Source organism: Mixophyes fleayi, chromosome 6 (assembly GCF_038048845.1).
Source record: "Mixophyes fleayi isolate aMixFle1 chromosome 6, aMixFle1.hap1, whole genome shotgun sequence".
In the NCBI taxonomy this organism is placed as follows: domain Eukaryota; kingdom Metazoa; phylum Chordata; class Amphibia; order Anura; family Limnodynastidae; genus Mixophyes; species Mixophyes fleayi.
Genome location: NC_134407.1, coordinates 168,466,741 through 168,483,676, shown reverse-complemented (window position 1 = coordinate 168,483,676; position 16,936 = coordinate 168,466,741). Strand labels below are relative to the sequence as shown.

Here is a 16,936-nt window from a genome sequence, read left to right as displayed (position 1 = left end):
TTTAGTGCATACTGCTTCAGGGATAAATTCTTGTAGATTAGTTAGACTTTGTTGTTAGAATACCTAGCCTTGCCTAATTAGGTAATAAAAAAAATGCTATTGCTTATTACACCAAGCTCAGTATATGAGCGGTGCATAAGGTATGATCCAGGACAACATGGAATGCTGTTAAGTAGTCTGCATTTTCCAGTGTTACCACATATGTACAAGGTGACCGTGCCTTATAATTAGACTAATTGTATACACTTTTAAAAGGCCAAAATAGAAGATTAGTCATAATTATATTTTCATACATGGTTTAAGCTTATAGAGAGATCTTCTACTAATGCAACTGTCATTTGAGTGTGTGACATATAACTTTAAAATCAGAATAAAATAAACAAACATTTATTTAAACTGTATGTGTGCAGACTTTCATTCAGTTTGTATCAATTGAAGCTTTTGATAAGACAGAATAGATATGGTAATCCATCTTAAAATCCAATAATTGGGATATTTTCTTCTTATTGACTATTATTTTTTTTAACTACATCTCAAAATGTCTTTTTATATTAAAAGCTACATTGGAGTGTGAGCTCTTGACCCCATCACAATCCATTCAAGTCCATTCCAACAGCTCTTAGTCAGTGTATAAAAAGGGGACTGTCGAAAAGCATAACATGACAAATATTCCCCTTGAAAACTCGCTGGATATCACTGGCCATTTCCCTGTGCACGGTTCCGCCAGTCTTTGCAAAGCAGTTCGGTTACCTAGTAGTCTGCAAGTGTGCTACACAGACTGAAGAGTCTTAACTTCCCCAGAGTGATGCAAGCTTGAGAAGATCCTCCTAAGCAGCTTACATTTAGCACCTAGTATCAGGGGCGGATCTAGAAAAGTATCCTACCCCGGGCGATTTAGGGGGGGCGATTTAGGCCCCGCCCCCTTTTTGACTTCAAGGCTGCCGGCGGCTGCACAATATGTGCAGGTCCGCTCGGCAGTGACAATGTGCTGCCCGGCTGCTCTGATTGTGTTTTAAACACAATCAGAGCAGCCGGGCAGCACACTGTCACTGCCGAGCGGACCTGCACATATTGTGCAGCCGCCGGCAGCAAGCCCCTGCTAGGGTGGGCGATCGCCCCGATCACCCCCCCCCCCTGGATCCACCACTGCCTAGTATCATATTAAATTTATCACAAACATGATGGACTGATTTATTAATATATAAAACTGCAGTTACTGTTCAGATGGTGTATATTTTAATGAGATAAACGAGGTGATAAGGTGCCATTTACACAGTGTCTTGATTGTTTCCTTCACACTGAAAGGAGGAAGCGAGCAGGGTTATTGAGATTTGGAATGGCATATCATGATTTTAGATCAAGCAAGTCTTGGTATGAAGAATGGCCTGATCCTGTGCATTTTTTCTGACATGTCACATTCACATACACTCTATTGGCCTGTTTCAGATGTATGTCCATTTGCGTAGCGTATCTTGCATCAAATAACTCTGTGTGTGCTCAGAAACGGACCTTACGCCAATGAACACAATTACATGCAATTCATGTCTGAATGTATATGACACTTACGACAGTCTACGAATTCAGGAGTGGAATAGGGGAGAGAAGGGGTGGACTAACGTAAGCCACGTACAGGAGAGGCATGCCAATGGTGCTCCGATGCAGATAGGACCGATTCAAATCTTGGGTATCTCGTAAGTACCCTTGATTTCAGACGTATCATTTGCACCATCTCCAAGACAGGTGTAAGTGCTGACTGATAGTGATGACTGACACAGCATAGTCTTTATTTTAAAAACTACATGTATGCATGTCACAAGATAGCTCAGAACATGTCCATTTTAGTAAGAGAGACTATAAAAAGGCATTGCATGTACAGTACGCATTTAAAACATCTTTATTTATATATTTAGGGATAACAAAATATTTAAAACATTTTTTTGAAATACATATTTTTATTAATGATTATTCTGTTAACAGTTGCTCATTTATTTTATAATGTAACATTTATTGCATGCATTCTAATGTGACATTATATTGCACATATGCTTGTGCGTATACTGCACTCTGTTATGTGTCTACGTTGGTCTTGCAATGCAATCAGGTACATGCTTTTTACTCCAGTAGATTGCAACATTGATATTAGAAAACTGTTCTTCATCTATAGCTCATTAATATACAAAGTCTGATCTAAATTAATGTCCAATAAAGTTCACATGACATTTTAGGGCTTGCTCACATCTATCAGCTTTGTTTGTTCTTTTCATATATTATTAAAAAGCATGGGAAAAGCATTAAAATTAGGGAAGCAAAGAGTCAATGATGCCATTATCACCACTGTATGCAAAAAGATCAATGCCAGGTTTAACATTTTAGATTGCAGCCCTATTTCTGTTGCAGTAACGCACACTACCAATGTCATAGATTATTATCGACAAAAGCACAACGCATGAAAAGCATGCATGGAAAAAACACATTAAAAACACGTATGTAAATTTTCATGTGTTTTTACTTGTTTTCCCAGTGCATGAACGAACCCCAAAGATAAAAAAAAAATGCTTAGGTATAATATTTTAAAGGTGCTAAGAAATCATTGTGTTCATTTAGCCAAACGTAACGTCTTTAGATGGATGAATTTTAGGTAAATGGTGGTTATGGTGCAATATTCCCTGTACTATACCATTTCTATAATATTTCAAAATAGTTATGTGGCTTTGGAACCTCTTTAATGCAATTCAGCAACACAAGATCACAAGTATGTGATTTATGAGTACATTTTACCGTTAAAACAAAGTGTACCAATCACATATACACAGTAGAAGCAGATATTTTGAGTGCTAAACCAATGTTCATGATAATGACATAATTCATTTCATTATGAGCTATTATTTATTATCCTATTTTATATAGCGCTTTACAGCGTGGCAATATTTATATGTTCACATGCCCCTGCCTCATTGGATCTTGTAGTTTAAGTTTCTACCACACAAACACAGGCACTAGGGTCCTTTAAGTCAGAAGTAAATTAACCTACCAGTGTGTTTTTGGACTGTGGAAGAAGATCTATGCAAACTTGGGAAGAACAAGCAAGCTGTACACAGTCCTAGTTGGAATGGAAATCATGGCTACATGGCTGTGAGGCAGTAATGATTACCACTGTACTATTGTGCCACTATGCCTCTCATATCAACATTACTGAGCTGCGAGGCTGCCTTCTATAGCTGACACAACATTTGACAACCAACAAATTCCAAGGCATAATCCCTTCTGAAGAAAAGAGAAATGTAAATTAGACTTTTATTTTACAGTGAGATTATAAGAAGCAATATAGTACACAATATGTCATCAAACTGCAAAATAAATATATTATATTAGAGAAAAACAGTTAACTGAGCAATCAATTAAAGCAATCATGATATACTGTATTAAGGGTAATGCACATGATAAAATGTACTATAGTATGGCACCACAAAAATTCTACATTAAAGGACAATTGAATTTTATATTTGCATACAAACTTATTGCAGTGTAGATGTGAATACTTATCATATACGCTATGGTAAAAGGATGTATATTTCATGTGCATGGAAGATATTATAATATATAATAATGACATTGCATAGTCAATATGTCCCTCATATAGCTAGCATGCCCGTATAGTTTAATATGCTCCCATATAGTATTTAGATGTTTGAAACAGTCCTATCCCTTTCCCTTACCCCTCTTCCATGACCCAAGGTGCTCACTAGCACTTAGTCATCAGTGGAAACAGCAGCAGTTGTCCGGCCTCCCCAACCCTCGCTCATGACTCTGCACAGAGAATGGAAGAAGATGAAATCACAATAGACTGTGGGAAAAGAGGAAGGCCAATCTCAAAAAAATCAATCAGTGGAGTTCCCTGTGTGAAACTCTCCAATCACTGTGAAACCATGACACAAGAGCCCCAAAAAATGAGGCTTACAGCGGAACTGTGAGAATTGGAAGGTATGTGATAGCATGGCCACTGTTGCGTCCGTATCTATCATCGGCAAAAGATCGCTGTGGTTCCAACGCACATAGGTTTTATTCGCAAAGTATTACAAGGCAAAGTTTGGCATACGCATGCGTTTGTTAGCACTAACATAAGCTTCTATCAGAACGCTCTGGTTTCCAAAGCCAGAGGTGAACAATTTATACACTGTACAGTTGTAAAAAGCAGTGCCATCACAAAGATACACAGTTATAGTATAAAGGTCCATATTAATAGGCCAAAGGGTCTCGACCTCCCAAGAATTCGACGTGCCATTGGATGATTTCTCTGGTCATTGTTCCTTGAGATTACCAGGTGTCCTTCTTCAGATTCCCGCCTCTAGACCTGTACAAACTGGTTTCTTTATGTTAGCTGTGAACTGGCTTTTTGGTGTATGAAAAGTGATATTATTTATAACTAGCATTCGCAAGGTGCGAACGCTAGATATATAACATCGGAACCGTTCTCATGTAATTGCAAACAAAATTATACCAAACTTGATGTAATTTAGATGTTGGAAACATTAATTAGCTTCTTCACCACTTTATATTTTTATATTAAAAGACAGAAAATACATGAATCATATTTAAATGTTATGATAATAATTACGTTGAGTATGAATACATTGCAACTGATTGTAGTGTATACAAATTAATTACTACCTTTGCCCAATTATTAAACTTCAACACCGCCAAGAGGAATTTCGGGCCCCAGTGCAGCAACTTCTTTCAGCCCCCTTCATAGATCATTAAGGCAGCGTTTATGCACCACACTAAAGTACTGATGCGCTGAAAAAAGGGTGCGCAACCACACTTTGTTGGGAGCTTGGTTACTACACAGGCAGGTCTGCCTCCCAACCCTCTTGGCATCTAGAGAAATATTAGGAAGGGGTATAGTTGTATAGAGAGAGGGTGACAGATTTGAATTTAAAGGGGGTATAGTTGCATAGGGAATAGAGAGGGTTGATAGATTACTATTAGGATGGTGTATAGTTGCATAGGGGCAGGAGAGGGGTGATAAATTAGTATTGGGGAGTATCATTCATGGAGACAGGTGAAGGTAACACATAATATGTCTCGCCAGTGTAGATGGAACAGTCACTTTCTTTCTTTGGCTGTCATATTCTCCTTCTATCTATGTTACTATCGGTCAGTGTGCAGAAGTATATGATAGCCGGGATCTGCCAGGTCATCCTCTTGTGGCATTCTGAGGGCAACACCCGAGGCAGGTCACACCATTTGGGAAACTCCGGGTACAATGTGAACCCGGGCCAGGGAGGAACATATGGTGGAGGGGGAGGAGTCAGTTATAAGACATCTAAAGATTCTGCCCATCCAGTCATACAAAATCTGGTCTGCACATGTCCATTCCTCTCCCACCCTGACTGTCTCAAAATAGTGCATTGTTTTACACTACTGTGGTTGTTTTGACCTGCAGAAAATATAGTTTCACCTTTCAGTCATTGCTGAATGTGCAATTATTTGACCTCACATATATACTGTTTAGCCCACATTGCTCTTTCTATAGATGTGCACTGTCACTACATGTCTTTAGTTTACTAATCAGATAATTGTTATAATTTCATCAGCACGACAGAGATGATTCTGACGTAACCATTACTTGATTTCTTGAACAAGTACTGTATTACTGATGAATTGTGCCAAACCTCTCACTGACTCAGTCATAGCATTCTTCAGATGTCTTCTGACACCAGTCAAATGAAGTCATTCAAATGACTGGATGAAAGAGACAGCTTTTAGGGTGCATCTCTTGGAGAGTGACGTTAAGCATGTAAACAATTACAATAAGTGACTGGACATAATATTTAGTATATTTTAGTGGCTGTTTCATTTGTTTATATTCAAGCTATAGGGCTTGTTACTAATGTAACATCAAATATTATGGCTTTATGTGGTTCAAAACTGAAAATGTGTAAACATACATTCCAAAGCAGGGATTTTTATCATTGAAAATTGACATTATCAAATCCCATGTAATTAAGGTTTGGCCCTGGAAATGTTCTCATTTCTGAATATTGACCGAATGCAAATACAGGGGTGGGCCAATATTAAAGTAGTTATCACAGAGTCAGGCAGCAGGTTTTAGGGAGCTGCAACATAAACTCAATCTCTACTCCGAGTCACATTTGTTCCTTTTGTTTCAGCTGTGCCCTCTTCCACTTAGAATGTAAGCTCTCTAATGAGCAGGGTCCTCTATACCCTTTGTTTTACTGCCTGCATTTATTTTGTCTATCTTGTATGTTCCTGTTTTATGTATGTCCCGTTTTCTCTATTGTACAGAGTTGTGGAGCACTGTGGCGCCTTACAAATCTACGATAATAATAGTAATAACAATAATAATAATAAATTAGCACAATGTTTAGTTAAAGTGCACGCAAATCATATACACATGTTCATTTTAATTTGTATATTGAACATGCTTTCCAGTTTGTTTTTTCTACCCTCTAGGGCCAAAATGTCACGACTTGTAACAAATCACATCATGGAGGCTACTATCCCGCCCACTTCACTAGGATGTGGAAGAAAGGTCTGCTACCAGGAGACAGGGTCGCCATCAGAAATCATGGTGCCCAGTATGCCCCCCCCCCCGGTGAGTGCCTCCCCTGATGAGCACCCCCCCCATGAGCAACAGCGCAACTCAAACTTACCCTGCGATCATGTGATCTGGCTGCAGATCACATGATCACAGGGGGAATGATTCCTCCACCCCTGTGACTGGTGCCTGGCTGTCACGGTGACAGCCAGGCTGAAGACATCAGCGCAGAGTAGCGGAGACCAGCGGACTGCAAGACAGCGGTCCCCCTGGTAAGTATGTGTTGCGCTGTTGTACCAGGCCCCCTGGTGAGCCCGGGCCCGGTACAACAGTACCCCCTGTACCCCCCCGATGGCGGCCCTGCCAGGAGACATACGCAGAATTTGTGAGTCTCCCGGAATCCGTAAAGTGTGGCAAGTATGATATGGAATAAGAAGGATGCTAGCCGCAATCAAAAGATTGCTGCTTGTGATTGGTCCTCCCCCTCTGCCTCTGTTTAAATCTAGTTTGCTTAATTGATTTTTCAGTGCTGTATTACAAATCCAGCGTAGTCTTGGGACAAGTGTCTGCATGTAGCACACCCTGGGGCTCTGGCTAGGGGTTGGGACACCTTAGTAAAATATTTTAGATGGTAGTGCAGCTTTATCTTATTTTATATAAACACATAATACAATTTTAACTAGATATTCCTATTCTCTGGGCTTTCAAGGTTAAAGCTTGATCACCTCCTATGCCAGGTATAGTCCTTGCAGTCTTTTTTTTTTTTTCAGGCTTCCATGGGAAAAAAAGCAACATTATATCCAAGTTCAGTGAACATATCATATTGCTCAAATTCAGCTGGTAAGAAGTATACTTGGCAAATTATTTTAAATATAGCAAAAGTAAAAAAGGAATTCAAACTTCCCTTTTTGCTAATAAAATGACAATGTGCAGAATTATTGCAATGGTTAAAGAGTGCACACTAAATATAGCAATTATGAGGTTTTATATTATGCAAGTTCATATTTTCTTCATATTTTGATCCTTTCACAATGAAAACATGATAAACTGAATGCAAATTGCGCTTTTGGCATATAATACGCTTTATTGCATCTGAGCATGCACTATTTTCAGAACTAGTGCTTTGTGCGCTTACCCAGAAGGAGAAAAGCCCATTATAAACCAGAGACACAATTTAACATAATGAGCAAATTTCATATGCCTAAGGTATACAAATATTTGCTAGAATATAGTTTAAATTTTCAAAGTATCCTGTATATCTATTTAGCTATTTTACATATGTACTTTGCAGGACGATGTTGCACAACATGCCGTGTTTTGTTGTTTTGTTACTTATATTAATAATGTTGTTTTGAGATTAGATGGAATTAATATTGTTGGAGGGAGTCTCCCCAGCTTGACTTATTCCATAATGAAGATCTTGAGTGAGTGTGGAAGAGGAAGTGTTTATTGTCTAGACCCAATTAACTGTACACCAGATTAATGAGACTTGTATTGAAGACAGGCTATACACGCGCATTCTTACCTCTTCAATGTAGGACCTTTTGGATATCAGCATCATACTTGCCAATATTTACATACTTTTTCCAGGTATTCAATGCTTGTGGTCTGGTATACTATACATCACATACAATGTCCCCAAAGGTTCTCAAGCTCAGTCCTTATTTGATGCACGTAAGCCATGCTCTTCTGCAACTTCAACTGTACCACAAATAAGCAAAAGGGTGCCATGGAACATTTACCGCCACACAGTACACCATGCATTTGCTTTATTTCATCAGAATGCTTTGCTGTGCAATGTTCTGCAAATTAGTTTTTCCTTTGTGGAGCATTCTAAAGTTATAAAAAAGTGAAAATGGTTGAGTGTTGAATGGACTGAAAAATTGGGGACTATGGCCCTATTCAGACCGAAAACGATAGGTGAATGCATGTGAAATTTAGTACTGACAGAGGTTTCCACATTTCTTACTGATCTCTAAGTTTTTATTGATTGACAATGTAATTTACTGATGGTTGGCAATAATGATTTAGCTTGTGGCAATATAGATCATTCTAGTAAAGAAGAAAGAGATATTTAAATGAGCAGAAAAATAATTTTTGGGACAAATTATTGGCATTCCCTTTGTGTATCATCATCATCATCATCACCATTTATTTATATAGCGCCACTAACTCAACAGCGCTGTACAGAGAACTCACTCACATCAGTCCCTGCCCCATTGGAGCTTACAGTCTAAATACCATAACATATACACAGACTAGGGTCAATTTGATAGTAGCCAATTAACCTAATAGTATGTTTTTGGAGTGTGGGAGGAAACCGGAGCACCCGGAGGAAACCCACGCAAACACAGGGAGAACATACAAACTCCTCACAGATAAGGACACGGTCGGGAATTGAACTCATGACCCCAGCTCTGTGAGGCAGAAGTGCTAACCACTGAGCCACCGTGTTGTCCACCGTGTTGTCCACCTCACCGTGTATGAGGAATTGCATTTTCAAAATACCAATACCATGGCTTCTAACATTGTCCGGCATGCACCATTTACACCCGCTCACTATGGTGAACGGACGGGACTGTTCCACCTAAATTTGGATTTGCAAGGTGTGAAATACTGTAAACTGAATGTTTACACAGAAATTTTAATGAACAGCTGTTTGTGCACTGCTACTCGCCAGCACTTGTGTTCATTTATAATTCAAGTATGTAAAAGATCAAACCTAAAAATACTACACACATACAGATAATACAATATCTCGCTTATCATCATGAAGATAATTTGCTGTTTTGTGCTACATTAGTGATTACATTATTGAAGTAGGCATTGCAATAGTCAAACTATGTGATAAGTGGAGGTTCTTATTATCTGTCTGAAAGAAGATCTCTACATCTGTAAATTAAATCCAAACTAAATTAAATTCATCTTCATACTTAGTAATATGTAGATACTTTGAGTTAATTCTAATTTAATGAGAGAGATAGTCCAAAATAACACAGATACAGAGAGTGTCTTGGTGCTATTGCTCACATTCAGAGAATCCAATACCATTTTAGACCAACTGCGAGTGTCACGCAAATGTATACGCATTGTGGTCATCTGACTGCATACATAACAGTATACACAAATACATAATTGCACTGTGCTTGCTTGTCTAAAATAACACCTTTTAATAGTCATTTACCCTCTGCAAAATGTGATAATGTGTAGTGCATGTGCAAATGCTCTACTTGTTATCTAGGGCATACATAGATGCAGGGCTACTTGCTGGTTGGGAAGTACCTCTGGGCAAATGGTTTGTGTGACTTTTGTGGGATGGATGGAAGATGTGAAAACGTAACTTCATATTCCTGTCTGTTAGCACTTTAGTAACACATCCATGAAAATATCAGATTATGTAAATATAGTCACATGATATCACAAAACAACATTTGTACTGGGGACCCACAGCTTTGCACTGTGTTTTGTCCACCTTTCCTTACGCCTACATCCAGTGGAATGAATTTTTTAACTGTTTTCTAGTGTTTTATGTAGGCACAATTCTTCTATAGGAAAATAATCTTGGGCCTGATTCATTAAGGATCTTAAAATAAGAAGTTTCTTATTTCAGTCTTCTGAACAAAACCATGTTACAGTGCAAGGGGAGCAAATTAGTTTTCTGTTTTGCACATAAGTTAAATACTGACTGTTTTTTCATGTATTTATTATTATTATTATTATTATTAATATTTATTTATAAGGCGCCACAAGGCATCCGCAGCGCCGCACAGAGACAAACAAAATCACAATACAATGGGAGACAGCACAGTACAGTAAACACAGCAACTCAGTACGCTCAATGCACAGCTAGAGAGGGCGGGGAAGGGGGAGGGAGGATCCGAAAACGACGGGGCCCAAGAAGGGGGGCGCGGAAGACAGGGAGACCCCCAGGGGGGAGGAGGGAGCGAAAGTGGACGTGGGGTGGAGGACCTTTGAGGAGGAGGGCTAAGTAGCTGGAGAGCAGAGTTAGAAGTGGTGGAAACAGGAGGAGAGATGGCCCTGCTCAGAGGAGCGTACAATCTAAGGGGAGGGGTGGACAGACAGAGAGACGCAGGGGAGAGACAAATGTAGCACACAAATACTTGATAGCTTATTTGTACACTGAAATTTAAAGTTGATATTTGTGTGCTACATGAAAAAGCAGTCAGTATTTAACTTATGTGCAAAACAGAAAACTCACTTGCACCCCTTGCATTGTAACATGGTTTTGTCCAGAAGACTTAAATAAGAAACTTCTTAATTTAAGATCCTTAATGAATCAGGCCCCTTTTTTGTGAACATTTATCTTTATTTTCCAATTGAGGTAAATGGAGGTATCCTAAGGATGCTCAAGGAAGAGTGTCTATCTGGATACAGTTTATCATCTTGTTTTATTGACAGCAATCAGTGGTGGAAGTGGAAATTTAGAAGTAGAGTTATGAAAAATTTAAGTGAATGAAATTTGGTAGTTTTACATTTCGGGTGGTAGGAGAAGTGGCGGTATAGCATACCACCATATATACATTACCACTTCTACCACTCACACCAATGATATCCTACTAGCAGTGCAGATGACAGACATACAAATTACATTCTTTCCTTTTTCATTATGCATTCCAACAGATTTGCACAAAATCCTCATTAAATTAAATGAATACATTTTCCATTTTTGTTGCTATAAAGGACCCACCCGAATTACCCATTGTATTATTAAAACCCTAATCCTGAGTTTAAGACTGAAAGAGCATTGTACACATTTGACATTAATTATGATGTAGCAACACAAGTGGGCAGTTAAGTGTGGTATCATTTGGGCTGAGTACAGTAGTTATTGAGGTCAGATAGATGTTTTGTTTAAATGTTCATATGGCAGCTTTAGATGGGTCCCACCCTTGATCTCTACTAATATTACAGATGGATTAACACATTTACATTAGCAAGTTATTGCTGGAACTTCAAACATGAGGCCCACGCCTTGTCAGTGACACAAACTACCAAAAAAAATAGGCTGTGTCTCCAGAAAATGCTCCTGAAAGCTTAAAGGAGACATAGCAAGGTTGTGATTACGAGAGATTCATAGTGGCCTACTAATGCATAACAATTTTAGTCTGGTATATGGTATAAAATGTTCTTCCTGTCAGAAATCACATTTATTTTGTTCTGTCCAACTTGGCTAAAATTAATTTCAGAGACTATTCTAGTGATACAATATATAGGGAATTCTCATGACCCCTCCTGACACTCTGGATAATGTATGATGGCATTAGTTCATGACCATGTCTGATGGTGGGGTGCAAGGAGAAGATGCTCCACAACCATTCCAGTTCAATTGAAAAGGCTGGGGGGGATTGTTAGCCTCACTCTCGACTGTGTCCACGAATTGTGCAGCTGCAGGTGAAGGAGCCCAAGACAGTTTAAATTTTACACCTCTGAATATAGGCGATATATAACAAATTTTGACATGCAAATAGTAAACCAAAGCGTCAAAGTTCAATAATTGATGTAATGAAAAGTGCGTGGATGTGGTTTGTCTAATGTTGTGGTTTTTATATAGCCAATCATCATCATCATCAACATTTATTTATATAGCGCCAGCAAATTCCGTAGCACTTTACAATTGGGAACAAACATTGATAAGACAATACTGGGTAATACATACAGACAGAGAGGTAAGAGAACCCTGCTCGCAAGCTTACAATCTATGGGAATAAAATATAGGATTTTTTTTTATATGAAAGAGATATAATCAAATACAACACAGTCCCATCATGAATTATTCTAGGGATATCTATGCAGTACAGAGTATTCTAGTGAGTTCTCTACAATACAGAGAATATTCTAATGACCGCTACACAATGCAAAGAGCATTCTATACTGTCTACCTATTAAAATTTGATTCATAGGAAAGAGTAAAAGTAAAAAGTGTACAAAAGAATAGGAGGACAATTTATCTATAGAATGAAGTCATTTATTTATAAAAGGTGATATAGTACAATACACTGCTGATTAAATACCAAAAAAGCTACAGGTGATTATCCCTATCTTCTGGGAAAATGTCTGGTGCTGATGCATTCCCATTGGAATATTCAATAGCTATCTCAAAAGCTCCCATATATCAACAATTATTTCTTTATTTCTGTCCATTGTTGTCATCTTAAAAGCTTTGAAGCTACCCATTAATGTGATTCTTATTGTCGCTATTTCCCTTACAAATGGACATGCTGTTTTTGCTGAGATTCTGCCCCTTACTCTTCCCAGAATACATCTCTCCATAATTCAATTGACATTAGATTTAGGCTGGACACATAAGTTAAGTTCTGCATCCTTATTTTCTGTTGCTATTGAGCCAACTTCATTTAGTGCAAGTGTCTTCATAGCAAATACAGCATTTAGTTTTGGTCAAATTGAAGAGCAACCATCTCTCTTTAATGCTATACATTGCAAGCCAAAGTGCTACACTTCATACACCGCTATACAATGCAACTGTTTGTTAAAATGTGGGCTGTCTGAGAACTCATCTAAATCAATAATCCTTTGGATGGGAATGAACAATCGCCTGTACATCCTCTGCATTCTGTAGGCAGCCAATGTAAATATGATAACATGTCACAGCATGGTGGCTTAGTGGTTAGCACTTCTGCCTCACACCAGTGGGGTGATGAGTTTGATTCCTGACCATGGCCTTATTGGTCATTATTATTATTATTAGTGTGGAGTTTATATATTCTCCCTGTGTTTGCATGGGGATAAAAATAGATGACGATGTCACAATGGTAGATTTTGTAGATACACGGCAAAAAAAACAAACAGATTCAGTTGTAAAGTGTATCAAGCTTGTAAAGGTGAATTTCAAGGTCTGTACCATAAATTACATCCCAACAAACTATAATAGGCATTAGTATCAGTTTTGCAATGCTCTTCTGGCCATAGAAGTTAGACAGAATTGATTTATATAGAGCTGGAATAAAGATTGAATGTCTGGGTATCCAGGGCCGGTGCTAGGGTCCATGGCGCCCTAGGCATTTTGAAAAAATCGGTGCCCTCCTCCCCCCTCACCCCGTCTTTCCTTACCTTTTCACACCACCGCCGCCTCTCTGCTTCGTCTCCACCCCTCCACTCACTGACACTAGTGAGTGGAGGGGAGGAGACGGAGCAGAGAGGCGGCGGTGGTGAGCAATAGCCTCTCCCCCCTCCCCCGTGCATCTGAATGCTGTGCGGCGGCCGTGACAGGTATGGTCAGCGGTCGCCGCACAGTTTTAAAGTAATTTACATTCTTGTGGCGCCCTCCAGGCGCCCTCCAGAGCCCGGCGCCCTAGGCAAGTGCCTAACCTTGCCTAATGGAAGCGCCGGGCCTGTGGGTATCTATGTACAAACCAAACGAAAGGCTAGGACCAAGTCATAAACCCAAGTATTTATGTTTGGACATGGATGTCTGATTAGGGTTGGTGCTTGTTCAAATCAGCAGATCAGGTGCATTAACAGTGTTTTAAAAATAAGTGAATTCTTTTTTTTTTAACTTGACTATCAATTATGCAACTGGTTCCCTCTGACAGACATCATCAAAAAAATTACCCTGGGAGGATGACATGTAATACAATATGGGATCTGTGCATTGAATGTTCTTACATTAGTTCTAGGGGTAAATGTATCATGCTTCGAGTTTCTGGGGGTTTGAAAAGAGGAGATATTGCCTATAGCATCTGTGACAGGATGGACCGCCTAAACAACTGTCTGTTGCTGGGAACCGACTGGGCTTACTCTGCCACCGTTCCCTTTCGTTCTCCCAAATGCACCCTCTAACCGCAGTAGGAGGGACTTACAAATGCTGCCAACACTGGACTCCTTACCGGCATCCAGTACCGGGTTCCTTCTAGGTAACTGTACTGCTAGGGTACCCCCTCGCTGGGCTGGTACCCCTGACCGCTTACTATGAATCAGGGTTGCTGTGGATGGATCCCCTCCTGGCCTATCACACTGGCCAGAGCAGTGGTGCTGGGAAGCTGGGTCCAAACCTCAGACAGCCGGAAATGGATTAGATTTTGAGTTTAATCTGTAGGCCACAATAAGTTATTTCTACATGATCCAGCCACAAATAAGTTATTTATAAGTGATCAAGACACAGCAACCAATCAGATTCTAGCTATCATTTTGTAGAATGTACTAAATATTTTCTCATCTCTGCTTTTCAAACCCTCCAAAAACTTGCAGCTAGATACATTTACCCCCTTGTGTCTGTCATCGCCTTTCTTTTTGTTTCGGGTTCTCCACCTTTTGTAGTTTTAGATTGTCAAATGTATAAATTAAAGTTATGATTAAGAACATATTCTACAACTTTAAATATAATTTGTCATTGTTGCACTGAAATCTATTAATAATCTTTAATGATACCTCTGCAAAAAGAATGGCAGCATCCACCCAATAACAATAATCCCTCAATGTTCATTAAATCATGCCCCTAACAAATACATGATACTAAGTCATAAGGTAATGGAAAGACAAAATAATTAGGATAGTACAATGCATTGGTATTATCCAGTTAAGTACACCTATTTAATGTTTTTTTTCATCTGTCCACAGCTCATCAACGGACATTTACATAGCGCTAAGTTGACACTACAGATGGAAAATGCCAAACTTGCCTCAGACGACTTCAAACGCAAGTATGTCAATATTGTCATTTCATTTGTCATTATGACCGGGTTCTACATCAACCACCCCAACATACTGCCCCTGTGTTGTGGTCAATAATCAGCTAGTTTTCCTGGTTAGTGGGGTGTATTATATTATAACTAATTAATGAAATTACGCTAAACCCAGCAACACCTAATATCATCTAAACTTGTGATACCGGCATACACACACACACACACACACACACACACACACACACACACACACATATATATATATATATATATATATATATATATGTATATATATATATATATATATATATATATATGTATATATATATATATATATATATATATACAATTTCCTCATTCACAAGGACACTTGAAGAAATTATTCAACCTAGTAACAAATAAGTTTCTGTACAAGTATCTACGTAATGTGTGATACTCAATGTTGAATTTTAAAGAGAATTGCAGGTCTCCCACGATTTCAAATGGCTAAGAAAGACATTTATGGTAACTAACCTCTAATTTCCAAGGACAGACCCAGTACTGTTCCGGGATTTGAAAACTAGAGATAAGTGAAGTTTCAACTGTAGACCAGGGCATTTTGCAGAGGTGGGATGTTCCTACAATACAATTTTTGAGTTTTTCTTTGCAGTTCTGTGCAATGCATTCCGCACTGTTTGTAAAAACGCTTTATAGTTTATAAATAGAGCTGGCACAGTTAGAGTCAATTCATTCAACTGTCAGATTTCTAGATTAGACATTGTTTTAAGATCAATTCACTGCACAATACAATTTATCTTGCTCTGCATGTTGAATGCATGTATCAGTATCTGGTTTATATATTAGATAATACTTGAAGGAAGATTTTAATGATCATTTCTAGTAGTAGGGTGATGTTAGATAGGCTTACTGTTTTATGTCTGCAGAGTATAATAGATGTTTATTATAATAACCATATCCTGTGGTCAGATTGTGTTGAGTAGGTGTAGTTTTCTGTCTGTATAATAGGATATTATTATGATGATTATTATGTATAGCAGACAGAACATGTTGGGTAGGCATAGTGTCCTATGTCTGTTTAGAGTATAACACAATTGTATTGTCTATGTGTATGTTATGGAATTTAGACTGTAAGCTCCAATGGGGCAGGGATTGATGTGAGTGAGTTCTCTGCACAGTGCTGTGGAATTAGTGGCGCTATATAAATAACTGGTGATGATGATGATTATGATGATGAATTGTATTATGTTCATGTCCAGTGGTCAGGTCATGCTTGAAGGTGTAGGGTCTTATGTCTGTGTAGAGTGTAATATAATTGTATTACTATTACATAATTATTTAGTTGAAAAGAAAGAGGCGCATATGTCAATTAAGTTCAACACTTCATCCTCAAAATCCAAACCTTTCCTGTAGTCTAAATCTAACTTTGGATAGTCCTTCTTTATAACTGTGATTTTGAGATATCTCATTCATAAATTTTACTACTCTCTCCAGTTGCAGGATGCCCTTTTATGAATTGATGCACACAAATACAATGCATATTCAACATGAGGCTTTACAAAGTGTTTACACTTTAAACGGCCTAATAAAGTGGCACATTTATATATTTCTCTCTTCACTCTGACTTTAGATGCTGTAAATTTGAAATGCATTTGCTCTCAGGCCTATAAGACCTACAAGTACCCTTACAGTATATATTTTATCATGGATTCACCCA

At 38.5% G+C, this 16,936-nt stretch overlaps 1 protein-coding gene across 1 annotated transcript in view; it reads left to right on the top strand.

Moving 5' to 3' along the window:
• LOC142094726 (keratin, type I cytoskeletal 42-like) overlaps positions 1 to 16,936 on the top strand; it is a 48,088-nt gene that overhangs the window by 5,750 nt on the left and 25,402 nt on the right. The window contains exon 2 of the mRNA XM_075177153.1: positions 15,155 to 15,237. Within this exon, the coding sequence (XP_075033254.1) occupies positions 15,155 to 15,237 (83 nt within the window). The remainder of the gene's footprint in view (positions 1 to 15,154; positions 15,238 to 16,936) is intronic.